Genomic DNA, 18,089 nt, shown 5'->3' on the forward strand with positions numbered 1-18,089 from the left:
TGTCGGCCATACCCTGCTGTGTCTTCCGCTAAACCTGACTGGAGGACCTGGCCGTGACGCGAGTTTCTAAATTCTAGGCGCACTGGGGGAAAACCGCGCCCGCACTCATTTTTGAAGCTTGTGATTGGCTGAACTGGAGGTAGGGAGGCGAGTTTCTAAACTCTAGGCGCACTGGGGGAAACACCGGAGCAAGCTTAGAACGAGCGTCCAGCGATCTCCTCCTCCTCGGCAGCTTTGAGCCCTTTTAGCAGACATATGTCCTGCTGTCTCGGAGGACTGAGGTCCGTGGCTCATACACTCTGTGTGTGTAGCCTGTGTGTGTGTGTACACACACAATAGCTCTCCAAAATAGCCTTGCGGTGCGGCGCTGCTACACGCTAACAACAACATCACGCAGCACGGCACAACGGACGAAGTATACATTGCGCGGCACCGCACGACGGACGAAGTATACATTCACTACTAACCGATACGGCCCCGCCTCCTTTTTAGACTGTTTGAAGAAACACCACGTGACTTACTGTATCATAATGTTAAATTTCGGCCGGTGTCACGCCCCCTTTAAGTAATGTACTTAAGTAACATTTTTAGGTATTTGTGAGTATTTCCAATTTCCATTACTTTTACTTCTACTCCACTACATTCATTTGATAAGGTTAGTTAATAGTTACTTTGCAGATCAAATTATAATGTTAAAAAACATTATAATTTATATCGAAAATAGCACATCTACAAGCTCAGACCAAGTACAGAGCCGAAGGGTCTAGGCTCATTTATTTTGATCCCAAATGACAGTCCATGGGGTCTATTAGGCAGAAGTGCCCCTGTCGTCCAGTTTCCCCAGCAGACCTCATAGCATAGAGTGGAGCCCATACAAGCCTATCACTTTTCCGCTATTTTTTGCGGTCAAAAATGATCTCCACGCATCCATGCTATCGGTGCCCCACACAAGCAACCACACTCTGCTAAACAGATGTTATGCTGTTATGCGTTTGGTCCAAGTCCCGGAAAAGATGCGCTGTGATTGGTCAGTAAAGTCACTTTAATTGGCAGTTGTGCCAAATGCTCAAAAGGGGCATTTCTGCCTAATAGACCCCATGGGCAGTCGTTTGGGATAGTAGGAAAATGAGCCTAGCTGTTGTTTAGTGCAGAGGTGTCGTGTGAAATGTGTGAAAATACACGTCATGAACAAACCAGCATACAGCATATGTTTATACAGGGTTTTTTATGTCTAAATAGACGATGCGGTGATGAGATGTGAGAGTGTGGTCTTGCCAACACCAACTCGGGACTCCTGGATCGCTGCCCTCCACACTCTCCTATCTCAGTCAATAGACAGAGTAGGCGCCTGCCTAGGGCAGTGTTTCTCAACCTTTTTTCTGCATGGGCACACTTTTCATGTCCCAAGAATCCATGGGCACACCAACATAATACGGGGGTGTAAATATCGTCACTGTCGGGAAGAAACCTTGTATCTCCAAGTTTCAAATTTGTATGTTTCTTCGCAAAGTAAAGCCCTGCTTCATCATACAAGGCTGTCGCACAACAGTAGTGAAAACAGCCGATCTACAAGCACACAACGCCTCGCACCGCGAGGCGTTGTGTGCTTGTAGATCGGCTGTTTTCACTATTTTAAATCATTTTTAAAATGATAACTACAATACTGGCTTTCAAGCAGTTTCAAAGGGCACACTTGACCCTTCTCAGGGGCACACCAAAGGTCCCCAGGCACAGTGGTTGAGAAACACTGGCCTAGGGCACCATGAGGGAGGAAGGGTGCCCACCGATGTGGCCTAATCTATCTATAAATGCGAGAAGTCTCTGCGTGTCTGTGTGTCTGTAATCCGCGAATCTCGAGAACCGTTCGTCCCACCGGCTTTAGATTCGGCACGCGCGTTCCCCGCCGCGGCACGGAGTGCAGTGCCGGGTCTCGACCCGACCCGCGGTTTTCCCGAACCGGGGCGAAACGTTCGGAATCTCCTTATGCGGGGTTGATTGTTGACATCAGGCTGTTCCGGAGGAAATCGGCGCAAGCGCTGACTCATTGTGACATCACTCATAAAAGGCTCTGACATCACGTACGCCACATGAGTCAACAAAAAATCTCTGAATATCTCCATATATAGCATATATGGGCATAAAATGGACGCAGAATCACAAAGATCTCCATATACGGGCATAAAGGGACACAGACAGACGGATACAGAGATCTCCATAAATGAGCATAAAATATATGGGCATAAAATTTACGCAGAATCACAAAGATCTCCATATACGGGCATAAAGGGACACAGACAGACAGATACAGAGATCTCCATATATGGGCATGAAATGGACGCAAATAGACAGATATCTCCATATATGGGCATATATGGGCATAAAATGGACCCAGAACTATATCTGCAGTGATCTCCATATATGGACATAAAATGGACGCTGACAGACAGACAGACAGATAACAGATATCTCCATATATGGGCATAAATGGACACAGGCAAACAGATGGTCAAAACGGGTCCTATGACAACAGGTATAATGGGGTTTGCATTAAAGGGCGGGGCATTCATTCCCTATTTACATCGTTCCCGAGTTGGCCAGGTCGCTTCTAGTAATAATAACTAGAAAAGAACATTTCTAAGAAATGTTAAGTGTGCCTGCAGCTCGCTAAGTCTGTGCAACCTTGTGTAGCGGTTGGTGTTAGCATTAGCGTTACATTTTTTAACATTACCATTTTTTGCATAAGCTTTAACATTATGGTTCTTCATATGACACCACCCACATGTCTGTACGACAAACGGTTCACGCGATAAAGGGTCACTTCCTGTTTGGTGAGGGGCACTTCCTGTTTGGCGAACTAGGCCCCAATTAAGGTTAAGGACTCGTAATCAAGTCATTTGACGCAACCCGCGCGTCTGTACGACAAACGGTTCACGAGATCAAGGGTCACTTCCTGTTTGGTGAGAGGCACTTCCTGTTTGGCGAAATAGGCCCCAATTAAGGTTAAGGACTCTTAAACTTGTCATTTGACGCAACCCGCGCATCTGTACGACAAACGGTTCACGAGATCAAGGGTCACTTCCTGTTTGGTGAGGGGCACTTCCTGTTTGGCGAAATAGGCCCCAATTAAGGTTAAGGACTCTTAATCAAGTCATTTGATGCCATCCACGCGTCTGTACGACAAACGGTTCACGAGGTAAAGGGTCACTTCCTGTTTGGTGAGGGGCACTTCCTGTTTGGCGAAATAGGCCCCAATTAAGGTTAAGGACTCTTAATCAAGTCATTTGATGCCATCCATGCGTCTGTACGACAAACGGTTCACGAGGTAAAGGGTCACTTCCTGTTTGGTGAGGGGCACTTCCTGTTTGGCGAAATAGGCCCCAATTAAGGTCAAGGACTCTTAATCAAGTCATATGACGCAATATGCGCGTCTGTATGACAAACGGTTCATGAGATGTAGAGGCACTTCCTGTTTGGCGAAGGGCACTTCCTGTTACAGAGGGGGCGGGGCTTAATCAATTACAGCTCATCCCTATTGGCCATCTAAGTACACACAGCAAGTTTCGAGACGGTACCATGCTGCAAACTGGAGATAAAGCTGTTTAAAGCTAAGCCAATAGGAAGATAGGGGCGTGGCTTAAGAGGGGCGGGGCTTAAGTAATAAGTCCCTATTGGCCGTTTAAGTCCAGACACCAAGTTTCAAGACGGTACCATGCTGTGAACTGGAGTAGTGGCTGTTTAAAAGCCAGCCAATAGGAATACAGAGGGGGCGGGGCTTAATCAATTACAGCTCATCCCTATTGGCCGGAAAAAGACCAAAGTTGTGTGTGCATTTTAAAGTTTAAATCACGTTGCTAGGCAAAAGTATGGCAGAGTTATGTGGCGCCAAAGTTTCTGGGTTTTTTTCGGAGTCCCCCATTCTAAGTCAATGGGGTTTTTGGGCGTCGTTTTTTGCGAATTACATCGCAATCGTATCGCGGATCGGAAAGAAAAGTAATAGCACACCATTCCCGGCCGAGCCGCACATTTTGATGTATATATTGCGGGGGTGGCGTAAATCTTGCGTCAGTTATTACGTGCCGAAATTTCCCCCATTCTAAGTCAATGGGGTTTTTGGGCGTCGTTTTTTGCGAATTACGTCGCCATGGTAACGCGGATCGGAAAGAAAAGTAATAGCACCCCATTCCCGGCCGAGCCGCACGTTTTGATGTATATATTGCGGGGGTGGTGTAAATCGTGCGGCAGTTATTACGCGCCGAAATTTGCCAGAACATGACTGACTTAAGTATGGCGGATTACAATAAGTGTTTTGCTATTGCATAGCAGGCACACTTAATAATGGATTGTTGGTTGTTTTACCGCTGACGTTCTCGTTGAGGATGAGGTTGAAGAGCTGAACGAAGACGTCAGCGTCCTGGTGGTGGAAGACGTTGGAGATGCAGGAGTCCATCTCCTTGGACAGCCACGGCTCCAGAGGCACCGCCACATCCGGCTCACTCTGTTTAACCCATTTAGGCCTAGAGTTATTTGATGCTTTATAACTATTGAAAAATAGCAGATATACAAGCTCGCAGCGCGGCACCGAGTGCCGCGCTGCAAGCTTGTAGATCTGCTATTTTTGAAAAATCGTGAAAATGTGTGCACATTTTTCAATATATATATTTTTCAAAGCAAACTTTTGTAACTCAAATATCTGCCTCTGAGGGGTCCCTGGAACAACATATTTTGAGATGGGGGTCCGTGGCCAAATAACATGTCATTTTGGGGGTCCTTGACATGAAAAAGTTTGAGAACCACTGATTTAGAGGAAGGATTTAGAAGTCGGGTCAAAGATATTCAAAGACTTTTCACAATTTTTCAAAAATAATGGTTAAAGTGGTTAAAATCGAGGGTTAAAGCCGTTCAAAACCCGGAAAGCATCGTTTTTTTTTACAACTTTAGATGTTATTTTATATTTTGGCTATTCAAAAACAGCAGATCTCGCACGGCATTAAGTGACACGCTGTGAGCTTGTAGATCGGCTGTCACAGTTACAAAATGTACGTTTGTTCCATTGAACATTGGAACATGTTATTAACTCATTTAGTGCCACCCCTTTCACCACTAGAGGGCGCCCAGTGGCCAGAGAAAATCCCATAGAGATATGCTGGTATATGCAGAAGCCCTGCAGCCATGACTTGCCTGAACACTTTCCTTTGTGCATGACTGCATGTACAGGAAGAGGATGAAGTTAGCTTGAAGTTAGCTATTGGCTACCAAGCATTTTAGAAGCCTTATTTTCGTCAACTTAGCCATGATTAAACCTTGCACACCTCATGCATGGGAAAAAAACAGAGAAGAATGAGCTCTGAAAAATCCAATGCAATCCTGGATTGCATTGGAGTGGATTTGTGCAGTTTGTTCACAGCTTTCAAACAAAAAAATCCGATTGGAAATCCGTTCAGGCATTCTTGAGATAATCGCCCTTATGTTTTACATGTAATGTAAACAAAAATGGCTGCCCTGTATGTTAGATGGGGTTGTATGGGGGTGGAACATGCAAAATCGCGATTGAAATCATGTTCACCAGATTTGATGGGGTCCCAAAAAAAAAAAAAAAAATTCAAAAAATTTTTTTAAAAAAAAAATTTTTTTTTTTTTTTTTTTTTTATATCCCGAACTTGTTCGGGATAGGCACCCTGTGATACGATCATATATCCCGAACTAATTCGGGATAGGCACTCAATGAGTTAAGAGTTACATCTCTGTTTGCCTTTTAGGCTTTGTAATCAAAAAGGACACAGGGCAGATAGGACAAATAACTTAAAACAAATCATTACTGACATATTTAATCATTTTATATTTAAAAAAAGAGCTTTAGGATTAGAATATCTGCTAGTTCGACCACTTCTATTCTTTCAGTTTCATCTCAAAATAACTAATAACCAAAAATATAGCATAGCTTGAAGACCAGCTCTTTTCGGTCCACGACCTGATTCCATAACAGTGGTTCTCAACCTGTGGGTCGGCACAACCCTAACCCTAACCCTTGGGGGTATATTCACATTTGTAAAGTGACAATTTAAGGGCTTTTTAATACCACTAAAGTGACAAATGAAACACACATGCTCACAACGCGGGGCGTTGTGAGCATGTAGATCTGCTATGTTCACAATAGAACCGTGTTATACACAATGTAATGCCTCAACTCTTAGTGCTTGTCAGTTAAAATATGATTTGGGGGTCACGGGCCTGAAAAGGTTGAGAACCACTGCCATAAGAGACCATGAAAGCCTCTGGATGAGAGAATCCATGGCGTTAGTCTTACCAGCTCGTTGAAGATGGGGTCACCTGTGTCCTCGTGACTCGAGTCTGGGGTGTGGTGACCATCATCATTGTCATCACCACCCTCTTCATCCTCACGCCACTCGCTGCATGACTTCTGAGTCTTCTCCTCTAGACCACACCCACAATCACATTTAGGGAAACCATTCACATGTCACAACATCATGTTTCACCAAATAAATCTATATCGACATTGTGACGAGAATATTGCAATCTATATTTTTTTATTTTTTTTTGAATATATATTCAAGAATATATATTCAAAGATTCGCAAATATTTTCAAGATTTCTCAAAAACAGCAGATCAACAAGCTATGAGCATGTATTATCTGCTATTTTTCAACAGCCAAAGTATAAATGAATGGTTTTCAATGAGGGGTCTGGGACCCCTAGGGGATCCTAAAGGGGTCCTAGAGTTACACATCTTTGTATGATAGGAACTTTGGACCTGAGTTGACTGCACTTAGTTGGAACTCCCTCCTTCTAGAACAAATCTCGTTGCCAAAAATAGCTGATCTACGAGCTTGTATGCTGGACTTTTTACAACAAGGAACCCTTGAAGAAAAGATGAGTGTTAAAATGTTTTCATTCACTGCTTTCTATTGTTTTCGCGATTTTAATATTTTGATTTCAGTGGGTGGGGGCATGCGTACAAGTAACTAAATATGTCTTTTTAGACAAAAGAAGCCGGCCATTTCTTTGTTACTATTTACACCAGCCCCCATAAGTCACATCTGCCCATGAAAGATTGCAGTTCATCTCGGGAATGAGCTTATCGTGTCTAAAAAGACACATTTAGCCACTTGCATGCATGCCCCCAACCTGGGGGCATGCATGCAAATAAAAATCGTTAAAATCAACAAAACGATAGAAAGCAGTAAATGAACACATTTTAACACTCATCTTTTCTTTTCTCTAATGACTATCTATATATAAACCCTTGTTGTAACACAACAAAGTTGTCCTTTAAGAATAGTTCCGCAACCACAGTATCAAACGGAGTGCTAAATGATTACCTCTCTGCCGCTCCTTGGCATATTTGATCATGTCTTTGTTGGCGTATCCCATCATCCTCAGGATGTCCTCTAGGAAGAACTGCTTCACCTCAAACGGACGTCCTTTGACTGCATGGGGCACAAAACAATCACTATAGCAGGGGTCTTCAACAGGGGGTCCTCAGAGTTACTACAGCGGGTCCTCCAAATCTTTGTGTGATAGAAATCTTTTTTTTCCGCTTTAAATCTTTGTGTGATAGAAACCTTTTCCCCCCCTTTTTTATATTAACCACTTGAACCCTGGTGTCCTTATTCTGAGAACTTTAGCCACAAATAGCAGATCTACAAGCTCACAACGCCTCGCAGTAGATCGGCTATTTTTGACAGAGGTTTGGTGTAGAGAGAAAAAAGAGCAGACTAAGTACAGAGTGAAAGGTCAACTTAACACATCGGATGCCCACGTGATCTCTGACGTCTAATGGACCAATCCCCAATCACATACACACCCATTGTAACAGTTACAATGGGTGTGTATGTGATTGGGGATTGGTCCATTTGCTGGTGCCCATGGCAACGCGTCATTTTACCTACCGGCGAGAGTACTGGCGAGAAAAGTAATCCGAGTAAATGTAATACGAGTATGTCCTGTTTATTTCGCGAAAATCTTTTCTTTCAGTCAGGACCGTTTTTTATCATTTCTAAGCCACAGTGTTTGTGTTACGGCATGTAGAAGAGGCTGCCGTTTTGAGAAAAAAATGAAAAAAGGAAGGGAATCCGGAGAAAACAGCACTTTTGTGCAGCCGGTAAACAGGAAGTCAACGAGCCACTGCACGTCCGGGTGACGTAATTGCGCGCTGCATGTTGGGAAATGGAGTTGTTTCATCACCGCGGTAGCCAAGTGCAGTAGCTACAGTACAGTATAGTTTACTGTACACCGCGTCAAACGCGTCGTTGGGCACTCGTAAAGATCAAAGAGATTGACGCGTAGACACCACGTGGGCACCCGATGTGTTAAAGGAGTAGTTCACCCCCAAAATGACTTTTTTCTATTGATTACTCACCCCATGGAGACTTGAGTTACTAGGGCCCCAAGGTGGAGGGGCCTTAATTATTTTATACTTTAGCTATTGAAAAATAGCAGATGTGAGCTTGTAGATCTGCTAGTCGTGAAAATGTGTGCAAATCTTTGAATATACAGTATGTATTTTTTAACAAAAATTTTGCTTCTGGGGGGGTCCCTGGAACGAAATATTTTGAGATGGGGGTCCGTGGCCAAACACATATATCATCATATCATTCCGCTGCGAGCTTGTAGATCTGCTATTTTTCAATAGTTAAAGCACAAAATAATGCGTAATAATGCGTTCCCAGTCTAAATGGGTCAAACCCCCTCCCCCTATGAAGAACATTCATGGGGGGCCCGCAGTGAACCCTTGTACCCAGGGCCAAGAATTTGGTGCGAGACACCTGCCGGGACCCCTAAGGCAAAACATTTCAGGATGGTCCAGCAGTAGCTCTGGTCCATAGCGTTAGTGGAATTCTCTAACGCTATGTTCCTCTACTTCCCAAATCCTTGGCAAATCCGGAAAGACCTGTCGTCTGGTCCGAAAATAACAAAAACTGTTTCGCCCCTCACCAAACCAAAGATATCAGTGGACAGTTGAAAGCTTACTCTACTTAGTGGACGCGGTCTGAGCCCCCCACCATACGATTAAAATACATTTCTAGGGCAAAATGAAAAATATTCCATCGGATGTAGACTCCATTTCTTCTAGTTTTTCATTATTTGTCGTCACCATCAAGGTCCCAACTCACTACTGCCGCGCAGGTCAGCGGACCGAATTACACAGAGCATTGTCCAATTGGGTGTTATTCAACTCTGCAACGTTGGAAGCACTGTTTCGTAAAAACAATCTTCAATCAGGAAGAATGTCTCCATCCGGTGAAATATTTTTCATTTTGCCCTAGAAATGTATTTTAATCGTGTGGTGGGGGGCTCAGACCGCGTCCACTGAGTAGAGAAGCTTTCAACTGTCCACTGATACCTTTGGTTTGGTGAGGGGCGAAAGAGTTTTTGTTATTTTCGGACCAGACGACGGGTCTTTCCGGATTTTCCAAGGATTCGGGAGGTAGAGGAACATAGCGTTAGGGAGAACTCCACTAACGCTATGGACCAGAGCTAGTCCAGCAGCAGCTCTTACTGTGAACGGTGGGACAGGAGCCCCCGAAGTATCTGAGGAACAGCTGCTCGTCCAGGGCAGCGCTGGACAGGATGAGCCGCAGCGTGGGCATGGTCTGCAGCAGGTCTCTGAGCTTGGTCAGCAAGAAGTCTGTCAGGCCGTCCCGCTCGTGAACCTCGTCCTAATGTACGCACGCACGGTCGCACGCACGCACACACACACACACAAAATACATTGAATAGCTTCGCTTAGTGCATTCATTGCTATTTAAAAACTGAAAATAGTCAAATGAGAAAGTATATCAAAATCAGTTCAATCATTAATTGCTATGCCCTTTACATCAGTGAACATGTACTCTGCCTCCCAACTGGCTTGAAAACCTGTGTTTTCACCATTCGTTTAGCCATTTTTGGGGAGAAGGGTAGCTGAAAGTTGACCACAGCATGATAACTTGGGGATCGGGTCAGGCGATACGCTTCCGCTGCTGATGAATAGTGAAGATGTGGGATTGTGATACTTGCCAATGCACTCGCAGTGCACTGTGGGACTTGTAGTATTGTGGTGGTGCGTGCAATATACCAGCTTGCCAGTTCTAATATTAATTAAATATAATCCTGCAGGCCAAAGATAATTCATTTGCGGGCCTGATTTGGCCCCCGGGCCTTGAGTTTGACATATGTTCTAGAGCAGGGGTTCCCAAACTTCTTTTTTTTTCTCAGGGCACCCCATAAATATTTGTATTTAATCCGAGGCATTATAATTTTCATTATAATTTTCACTCCCAGCACCTTATATTTATAGCATATCGTCGCTGTCGGGTGGAAACCTTGGATGTCCAAAACCGTTCGTTTTGTATTTATCATCTATAAAATGTACTAAACTAACAGCAGATTTACAAACACACAGCACCTCGCGATGCGAGGCGCTGTGTGCTTGTAGATCGGCTGTTTTCACTAGTTTTGTGCTACTGTCTTGTAGATGAAGCAGGGCTTTGCTTTACCAAAAGACGTACACATTTGAAACTTGGAGATACGAGGTTTCTGCCCGACAAAGTGACGATATTTTAGTGATTATGTTGCATGGAAAACGTTGAATAACTTTGTACTTTAAAATTAAAATTATACTAAATATTTTTTCAAGTGTCCAAATAAATCCCGAATATCATCAAATTATCTCGCGGCACCCACTTTGAAAACATCGGTTCTAGAAGCTTGGGTACAAGGTGCGTGTCACTTTACTCACCACAATGACATGTGTGACCGTGGCCAGCGCAGCATCTCCAGACATCATGGTCCTCAGCAACACTCCACTGGTACAGAACGTCAGCAGGGTCTTCGGAGACACCCTGACAGGTTCAAACAGGTTTCCAGTTACTGTAACAGCACTCAACTGGTACATAATGTCAGAGTAGCAAGCATAAGCGCACAGACACTGGTTTTCTTGTGCTCCGTGTTAATGAAAGCAGCAGCACGCAGACACTCCATGTTAATGTATATTCTCAGACATTTCACCGCTTAACCCCACAGTACTTATTAGGGGTGTAACGATTCAGGTACCTGACGACTTTATTCCATTACGATTCAGAGGGCTACGATTCGATTAAATTGCAATTATCGATTATCACGATTCTGCACGATTTCCAAAACATGATTTATTTAATCCGTTCAACGACACGCTCGTCAGAGCAGCACTACTACAGCTGAGTAGAGTGAGTGAGTGAGAGAGAGCAGGGAGAGGAGAGGAGGCTTTAGATGCCGATGGAGCCGGTCGAATTTGTCTTTCCGTCATCTTTTCTGTCGTCTCATGTGTTTGTTTTCATTCAGTGAGTGCATGTGCGTAGCTGTGTGCCAGACCAGTGTGTTACACCGTAAATCGATTTTTGAAATTTGGCAATCGATTCGAATCGAAGCGCGATTAATTAAACCTAGTACTTATATTATAGTAAAAGCATATATATATATGTTTTTTTCTTCTATTTTTTTAATCACTCTATTGAGTGTTGAGGGTTTAACTCCCCTTGTATGTTTTTTTTTTTTTTTTGTGTAAAAAGTTTTACTGAATATGTGCTTGGCCTACCTACGTTTTTTACTTTATTGGATTACTATTTCTATGCATTTGACGTATTGATGTTGATATGCATTACCTTGCTTATGGTATGTCGCTCTGGATTAAGAGTGTCTGCTAAATGCCTAAATTTAGCCTGGCCTCGCTCATTACCTGCTTTCCAGTCGGATCTGATAGCCCACGGTCTGTCCAATGGCCTCGCCCCGCTCCGCTGCCACCCGCTCCGCCACAGAGATGGCCGCCAGCCGCCGAGGCTGTGTGCAGAAGATCCTGCAGGGGGCGCCCCTGCTGCTGCTGTCGTCCAGCAGGAACTGTGGAATCTGCAGGACCAAAGCCTCATGGTCACTGTTGGCCCATTTAGGCCTGGGATTATTGAATGCTTTAACCAGTGAAAAATAGCAGATCTACAAGCTCGCAGCGCGGCACCGAGTGCCGCGCTGCGAGCTTGTAGATCTGCTATTTTTGAAAAAGTCGTGAAAATGTGTGCAAATCTTTGAATATATGTATTTTCAAAGCGAACGTTTATTAACTCAAATTTAGCTTCTGGGTGGTCCCCGGAACTAGATATTTTGAAATGGGGGTCCGTGGCCAAATACATATCATTTTGGGGGTCCTTCACATGAAAAGGTTTGAGAACCACTGACATAGTAGTCTCTCAAGAACAGCCTAACTGAGCTCCAGTTAAGTGAAAAGGACCTTTTCTTTGACGATGGCTGGCCAGATTGCTGACATAATTTTTCCAAAAATCTTAGAAGGATTCACACGGGTACACTGTATTGTGTATCATTATTTTATGCTTTAACTATTGCAAAACAGCAGATATACAAGCTCACAGTGCGGCACTCGAGCTTGTAGATCTGCTGTTTTTGAAAAATCATGAAAATTAGAATTTTGACCCGATTCTATAAGTGTCTTTTGAATCCTTCTAATAAGAAGGGAATATCTTAAAAAGTCCTGGAATAAATTCCTTACCAAAACATTTCTTCACCAACGTGTTTGTAAAGGTCGGTGTCTAGTAACACATCCCACAAAGACTGAAATTCAGTTTCCCTAGGAGAATCCGTTACAGCTGATGAAAGTTGGAGTCCCATCAAACATATAATTTTCGAAATGTCTGAGTGAGTGAGTGAGTGAGTGTCTGTCTGAAACAGCATTTCTCCTCAGTGGCTGGAGCAATTGATCTGAAATCGCATCACCATTAGCATCTACTATCTATTCTGCATCTAGCATGAGGCACATCTATTCTGCATCTAGCATGAGGCAACATGTTTAACCAGCTCTCTCTGTGTGTGTGTGTGTGTGTGTGTGTGTGTGTGTGTGTGTGTGTGTGTGTGTGTGTGTGTGTGTGTGTGTGTGTGTGCAGGCAGGCGGGTGTGGGGGGGGGGAGGGGGGGAGACACAGTATCTCTGTAGCCATTAAACGAAACGGGTATTTCTTACATTGATGCTCCTACATATTATCATGCAAGCACCAGTTAAAGTTACTTTCCATCCCTCATATACTGTGTGCACAGTGCACATCCCATAACCCACACACTGCACATCATTTTGGAGCTCATATCTTTGAACGGGTAAGGGCTAGTTAAATTAACAACTGAGTGGTGCCTGGAGAATAGGGGACGCTTGTTGAATTTACCAGCCCCCGCCTGGAGCCATTTAGTCACTGTCCTATGCATGCGGGCGGTGCTTAGAAGCACCCGCGCGGCAGGATTTGAGAGAAAAAAAATCAAGCGCTCCCTTCTCTAGTTCAGCTTCACAACACTGTGGAAAGAAATAACGCACCTGGGTTTGATATAAACTGATTCAAGGTGTGGATTATAGTCTCATATTCATACCACGGCGATTAAAGGGGAACCAGCCAATCAGAATCAAGGAATGGAACTAGCCGTTTTAGAATGTTTCATTTCATTTTAGAGGTATTAAAAGGGGTGCCATGGCATTGGTCCGAAGGTTCATTTGTCCAAATTTGTTAAGAATACTATGCCTAACTCTAACCCTAACCTCAGTAACCCTAACTAAATTCGGACTGATGAACCTTCGGACTAATGAACCTTCGGACTAATGAACCTTCGGACTAATGAACCTTCGGACTAATGAACCTTCGGACTAATGAACCTTCGGACTAATGAACCTTCGGACTAATGAACCTTCGGACGATTAAAGGGTCCTTAAATTGTCACTTTAGAAATGTGCAGATACCCTCTATACACTTGGTTTGTTTACTGTTGAGTGAGAAAACAACGTTCCACATTAAGTTAATCATCTGGGGACCCCCCAAAATAATTTGGGGACCCCCCTGGGGGTCACGACCCACAAGTTTGAAACCCCCTGCCATAGGAGACATGCTGGAGGTGAATACCTGTGTGGTTTTCCCAGAGCCGGTCTCTCCCACCACCAGCACCACGCGATGGTCCCTGATGATCTGAACGATCTCCTCCTGGCGCTCGTACACGGGCAGCGAGCGGCGGAAGGCGTCCAGCTCCGACGCCGAGCGCCTCTGAGGAACCTGGGGGACGCCGTTGTTCAGGCGCCCGCTCGTCCTGTTCTTGTCACGACCGTTGTCTGAGGCGGGGAAAAATAAGAAAAAAGAGGACAGAAGAACACCTTTAACCCCCGAGACCCTTTAGACCAGGGGTTTTCAAAGTGGGTGATAGGGCACCCTGGGGTGCCGCGAGATAATTTGATAATATTTGATGTATAGTAAGTGAAGGGACCCAAACTTGAACCCCCTGAATTCACCTTGATCCACTAAGAATATAATGGGAAACTTTTAACATGTTTTTTTTGGATGACCCTGGATGAGGATCATGCTGTTAAGTATGACATCATGTTGTAGGCAGAAGAGAATTTCTGCCCCCAGTTTCCGTGAATCGTTTTACTATTTTTACCATTTACACATTTTTCTTCTCTTTGTTGTTGAAAGGAAAGTGTTAGAATTATACTTTAGTCGTTATTTTTGTCTCGGATCTGTTGAAATAGCGAGGGACAGAAAATGCTCTGGGGGCAGAGTTCTCCTCTGCCGACAAAATGATGTCACGGCTTAACACATTCCCTGCCATTTAACAATACCTTCGTACTCTCATATGCCCCTGGTCTCCATAGACTTCCATGTAATTCATAGTGCACGGATCATGCACACCCATGCCTAGATAATGCACCACTTGTGTCCACATTGCTCACAGCTTTCAAACAAAAAAATCCGAATGGAAATCCGTTCAGGCATTCATGAGATAGAAGCCATTATGTTTTCCTAAAATGTAAACAAAGATGGCTGCCATGTTTGATAGATGGGGTTGCTATGGGGGTTAAACATGCAATTTCGCGATTTCTATCATGCCTACTACATTTTTTGGGGTCAAAAAAAGAATTTTCTTTTTTTTTCTTTTTTCTTTTTTTTCAAAAACGGGAAATTCTCTGGACTATCGGGCCAGGCAGGGAAAGACATTGAAATAATCTCTGGACTATCGGGCCTGGCATGCAAGCCCCAAACCTCTGATTGATTGGCCTACAGAGTGAGGGTCAGACTCACCGGTGTCGGGAGGGGAAGACACGTGGCTGGACGTGCGCGGCAGCAGGTCGGTGCGCTCCTTGCAGGTGACGGGGAAGCGGTGCAGCAGGTTCCTCACCGTGTGCATGGAGCTGCCGGACAGCTCCACGCTCATGCTGGCGCGCGCGCTCTGCATGCCCGCTTTCTTACGGATGGTCAGGAACCGGTTGGAGCCCTTCCTGGAAGACCAGGGACGTGCAGAGAATGTTAGAGAGGCAGGGAATGAGATTTCTAAAAGGGCCTTTTGGTGGAAATATTGGAAATAGCTGACCTCCAAGTAGGGCATTCACCAAATATTCGAATATTCAGATATCAAAGTCACTACTCGACGTTGTTCACCGAAGTCGAATATTTTTATAATTTTCTCTTTAAAACATACATAGTTTATAAAGATTGGCTAGATAGGAAGTCATAAGAATGAGTTGTCAATGCTCCATACCAGGGGTTCTCAAACCTTTTTAGGTCGTGACCCCCAAAATAAACATATTTGAACTGGAGACCCCCACCCTGGCAAGCACTTGGAATTGTAGGTATTACATTTAATGTGACTCGGTTCCGCAGATAAGTATTGTGAAAGTAGCAGATCTACATGCTCACAACGCCTCGCAAAAAGCATGTAGATCTGCTATTTTCACAATGTTCGCATATTGCTTACTTAATATTTGACAGTTTGGCCGGTCCTGTCAAATATTCGACTATTCAAATACTTTGAGGTCGAATAATTCGAATACTAAAAATCACTATTCGTGAATGCCCTACCTCCAAGCTCACAGTGCGTCGTGAGCTTGGAGGTCGCCTATTTTCCGTGCGTGAAGCCACACTGAACTAAGCATAATCAAGTCAATACTGGAGATGTGGCGTAACAGCATGGATTTCTACACAGAGAGGGCAATTCTTTCAACATAAGATGCTGCATTCAAGTTCAGGAGAGTTTGAACAACGTAATTCTCTTGAATGCTGCCTTCAGGTATGGCATAGAAAGGGGGGCATTTGCATTTCTTTCACCATAGCAAAAACTGCATTCATGGTCTGGAGAGGGCACGTTTTACAGACGGATAAAAGGGCAGGGGCTCAAGCCCCCTTTGATGTCTATGTGTGCACGTGCCTGCTGAAGCCAACGGCAGTGAGGCCCCAATCGTAGGTCGCAGACACATTTTTATGGGTTCCCTTTATTTGGTTTTCTACATTTCGCTTTTGATTATTTTTTATTTCAAAACATTTTCAAAAAAAAAAAAAAAAAAAAAAAAAAAAATCCCCAAAAAGATTTTCATGAATAAAAATAAAATAAAAAGTGCTATGATTTTCCTAAGCAAAAACTAAAAAGTTTGGAAACCACTGGTGTAAAGTAACATTTACTCAATAGTAATGTACTTTCAGTACACTTTAGAGGTGTTTTTACTATTCTGGAGCATTTCCAACATACATTAATCACTTCAGCCCTATATGTTCTTTGGCTAATTGAAAATAGCCGATCTGCAAGCTCAAAACGTGTTGCGCTGCAGCACATTCCGAGCTTGTAAATCAGCTATGTTCAGCTAACAGCCAAGTGTAAAATCAGGCATTGCGACGCCGTCAAGGCCCGCCAAAATATGTTTTTACATTTAGTCGACTGTAATCAGACTAAAACCAGAACATTTCAGATGACTAAATAATGATTAAAAGGACTAGGACTAAAACTCCATCAATGCTAACAACAATCAGAGTGAACAACGTACCCTCTGCTCTTGGACACGTATCCCAGAGACTGGGCCATGCGGTGGATGAAGGCTCTCTCTGTGCTGTGCAGCGACGACGGGAACTCCATCTCTGTTACAGTCAAACACATTGACACCTTAGGCCTTTGGGGACCAGGGGGGTCCATACAGTTTAAGTGTATACAGCAGAGCAGGCGTTCCCAAACTTTTTTGTCTCAGGGCACCCCATAAATATTGTTTTTAATCCGAGGCACCCCTACATTATAATTCTCACTCCCAGCACCTTATATTTATAGCATATCGTCGTTGTCGGGTGGAAACCTTGGATGTCAAAAACCGTTCGTTTTGTATTTATCATCTATAAAATGTACTAAACTAGTGAAAACAGCAGATCTACAAGCACACAACGCCGATGCGAGGCGTTGTGTGCTTGTAGATCGGCTGTTTTCACTAGTTTTGTGCGACAGTCTTTACCAAAAGACGTACACATTTGAAACTTGGAGATATGAGGTTTCTGCCCGACAGTGACAATATTTTAGTGATTATGTTGCGAGGAAAACGTTGAGATAATAGCCATTTTGGGTAGAACTGAAAATAACTTTGTACTTCCAAGTTTAAAATGATACAAAATATTTTCAAGTGTCCAAATAAATTCCAAATATTATCAAATTATCTCGCGGCACCCCTGGACTGCCGTCGCGGCACCCCAGGGTGCCCCGTCACCCACTTTGAAAACCCCTGCAGTAGAGGGTTTATGCACATTTCTAAAGTGACAATTTAAGGACTGTTTAATTAGCCTGGCCAGCCAGCCTCATACTGTGCATTCACTCACTCGTTCCTTCCCACAGTATAAGGAGTACTTGCCTTGACAGACAGACTCCTCTAACCAATCAGCGTAGCAAAACATCTCTCAGCCAGTCGGAAGAACGGCAAACAAGCGTGTCTTTTCGGCCGATGAACTCCGCTAGCGCATACTCCTGTTCCTTTTTAATTGTTGTAATTGATTCCAACTCTGAAATAACTTCACTTATTGCTTTTTTTATCATTTCAGCGTTAACTGTTACACTTGTTGCATCGAGGGCAGCCATTGTTGTTTTGAAAATGCAGCAGCATGCATCTACTTCACCATCTACACATGGACCAATTAGGGGAAGCTTTTCACTTGTTTTTCACAGGGCCAACTTCTCATACTCGGTACCTATCTGCTGAAGTCCAGACCTCATACCGTGGGAAGGAGGAATGAGTGAACACAGTATGAGGGGTGCCCGCCAGGCTACTTTTTAATACCT

At 43.9% G+C, this 18,089-nt stretch overlaps 2 protein-coding genes across 2 annotated transcripts in view; one reads left to right on the forward strand and one right to left on the reverse strand.

Annotated features, from left to right (window-relative positions):
• LOC308285432 (activator of basal transcription 1-like) overlaps positions 1–18,089 on the forward strand; it is a 144,703-nt gene that overhangs the window by 92,676 nt on the left and 33,938 nt on the right. The gene's annotated exons all lie outside the window — the stretch shown is intronic.
• ythdc2 (YTH domain containing 2) overlaps positions 1–18,089 on the reverse strand; it is a 72,865-nt gene that overhangs the window by 51,782 nt on the left and 2,994 nt on the right. The window contains exons 3-11 of the mRNA XM_080726030.1: positions 16,822–16,912; positions 15,089–15,285; positions 13,919–14,121; positions 11,714–11,880; positions 10,739–10,841; positions 9,518–9,677; positions 7,338–7,445; positions 6,305–6,432; positions 4,357–4,495 (exon numbers count right to left, since the gene is read on the reverse strand). Coding sequence (XP_080582156.1) covers positions 4,357–4,495; positions 6,305–6,432; positions 7,338–7,445; positions 9,518–9,677; positions 10,739–10,841; positions 11,714–11,880; positions 13,919–14,121; positions 15,089–15,285; positions 16,822–16,912 — 1,296 coding nt within the window. The remainder of the gene's footprint in view (positions 1–4,356; positions 4,496–6,304; positions 6,433–7,337; positions 7,446–9,517; positions 9,678–10,738; positions 10,842–11,713; positions 11,881–13,918; positions 14,122–15,088; positions 15,286–16,821; positions 16,913–18,089) is intronic.

This window comes from Nannobrachium achirus (genome assembly GCF_963921795.1).
Source record: "Nannobrachium achirus genome assembly, chromosome: 5".
In the NCBI taxonomy this organism is placed as follows: Eukaryota; Metazoa; Chordata; class Actinopteri; order Myctophiformes; family Myctophidae; genus Nannobrachium; species Nannobrachium achirus.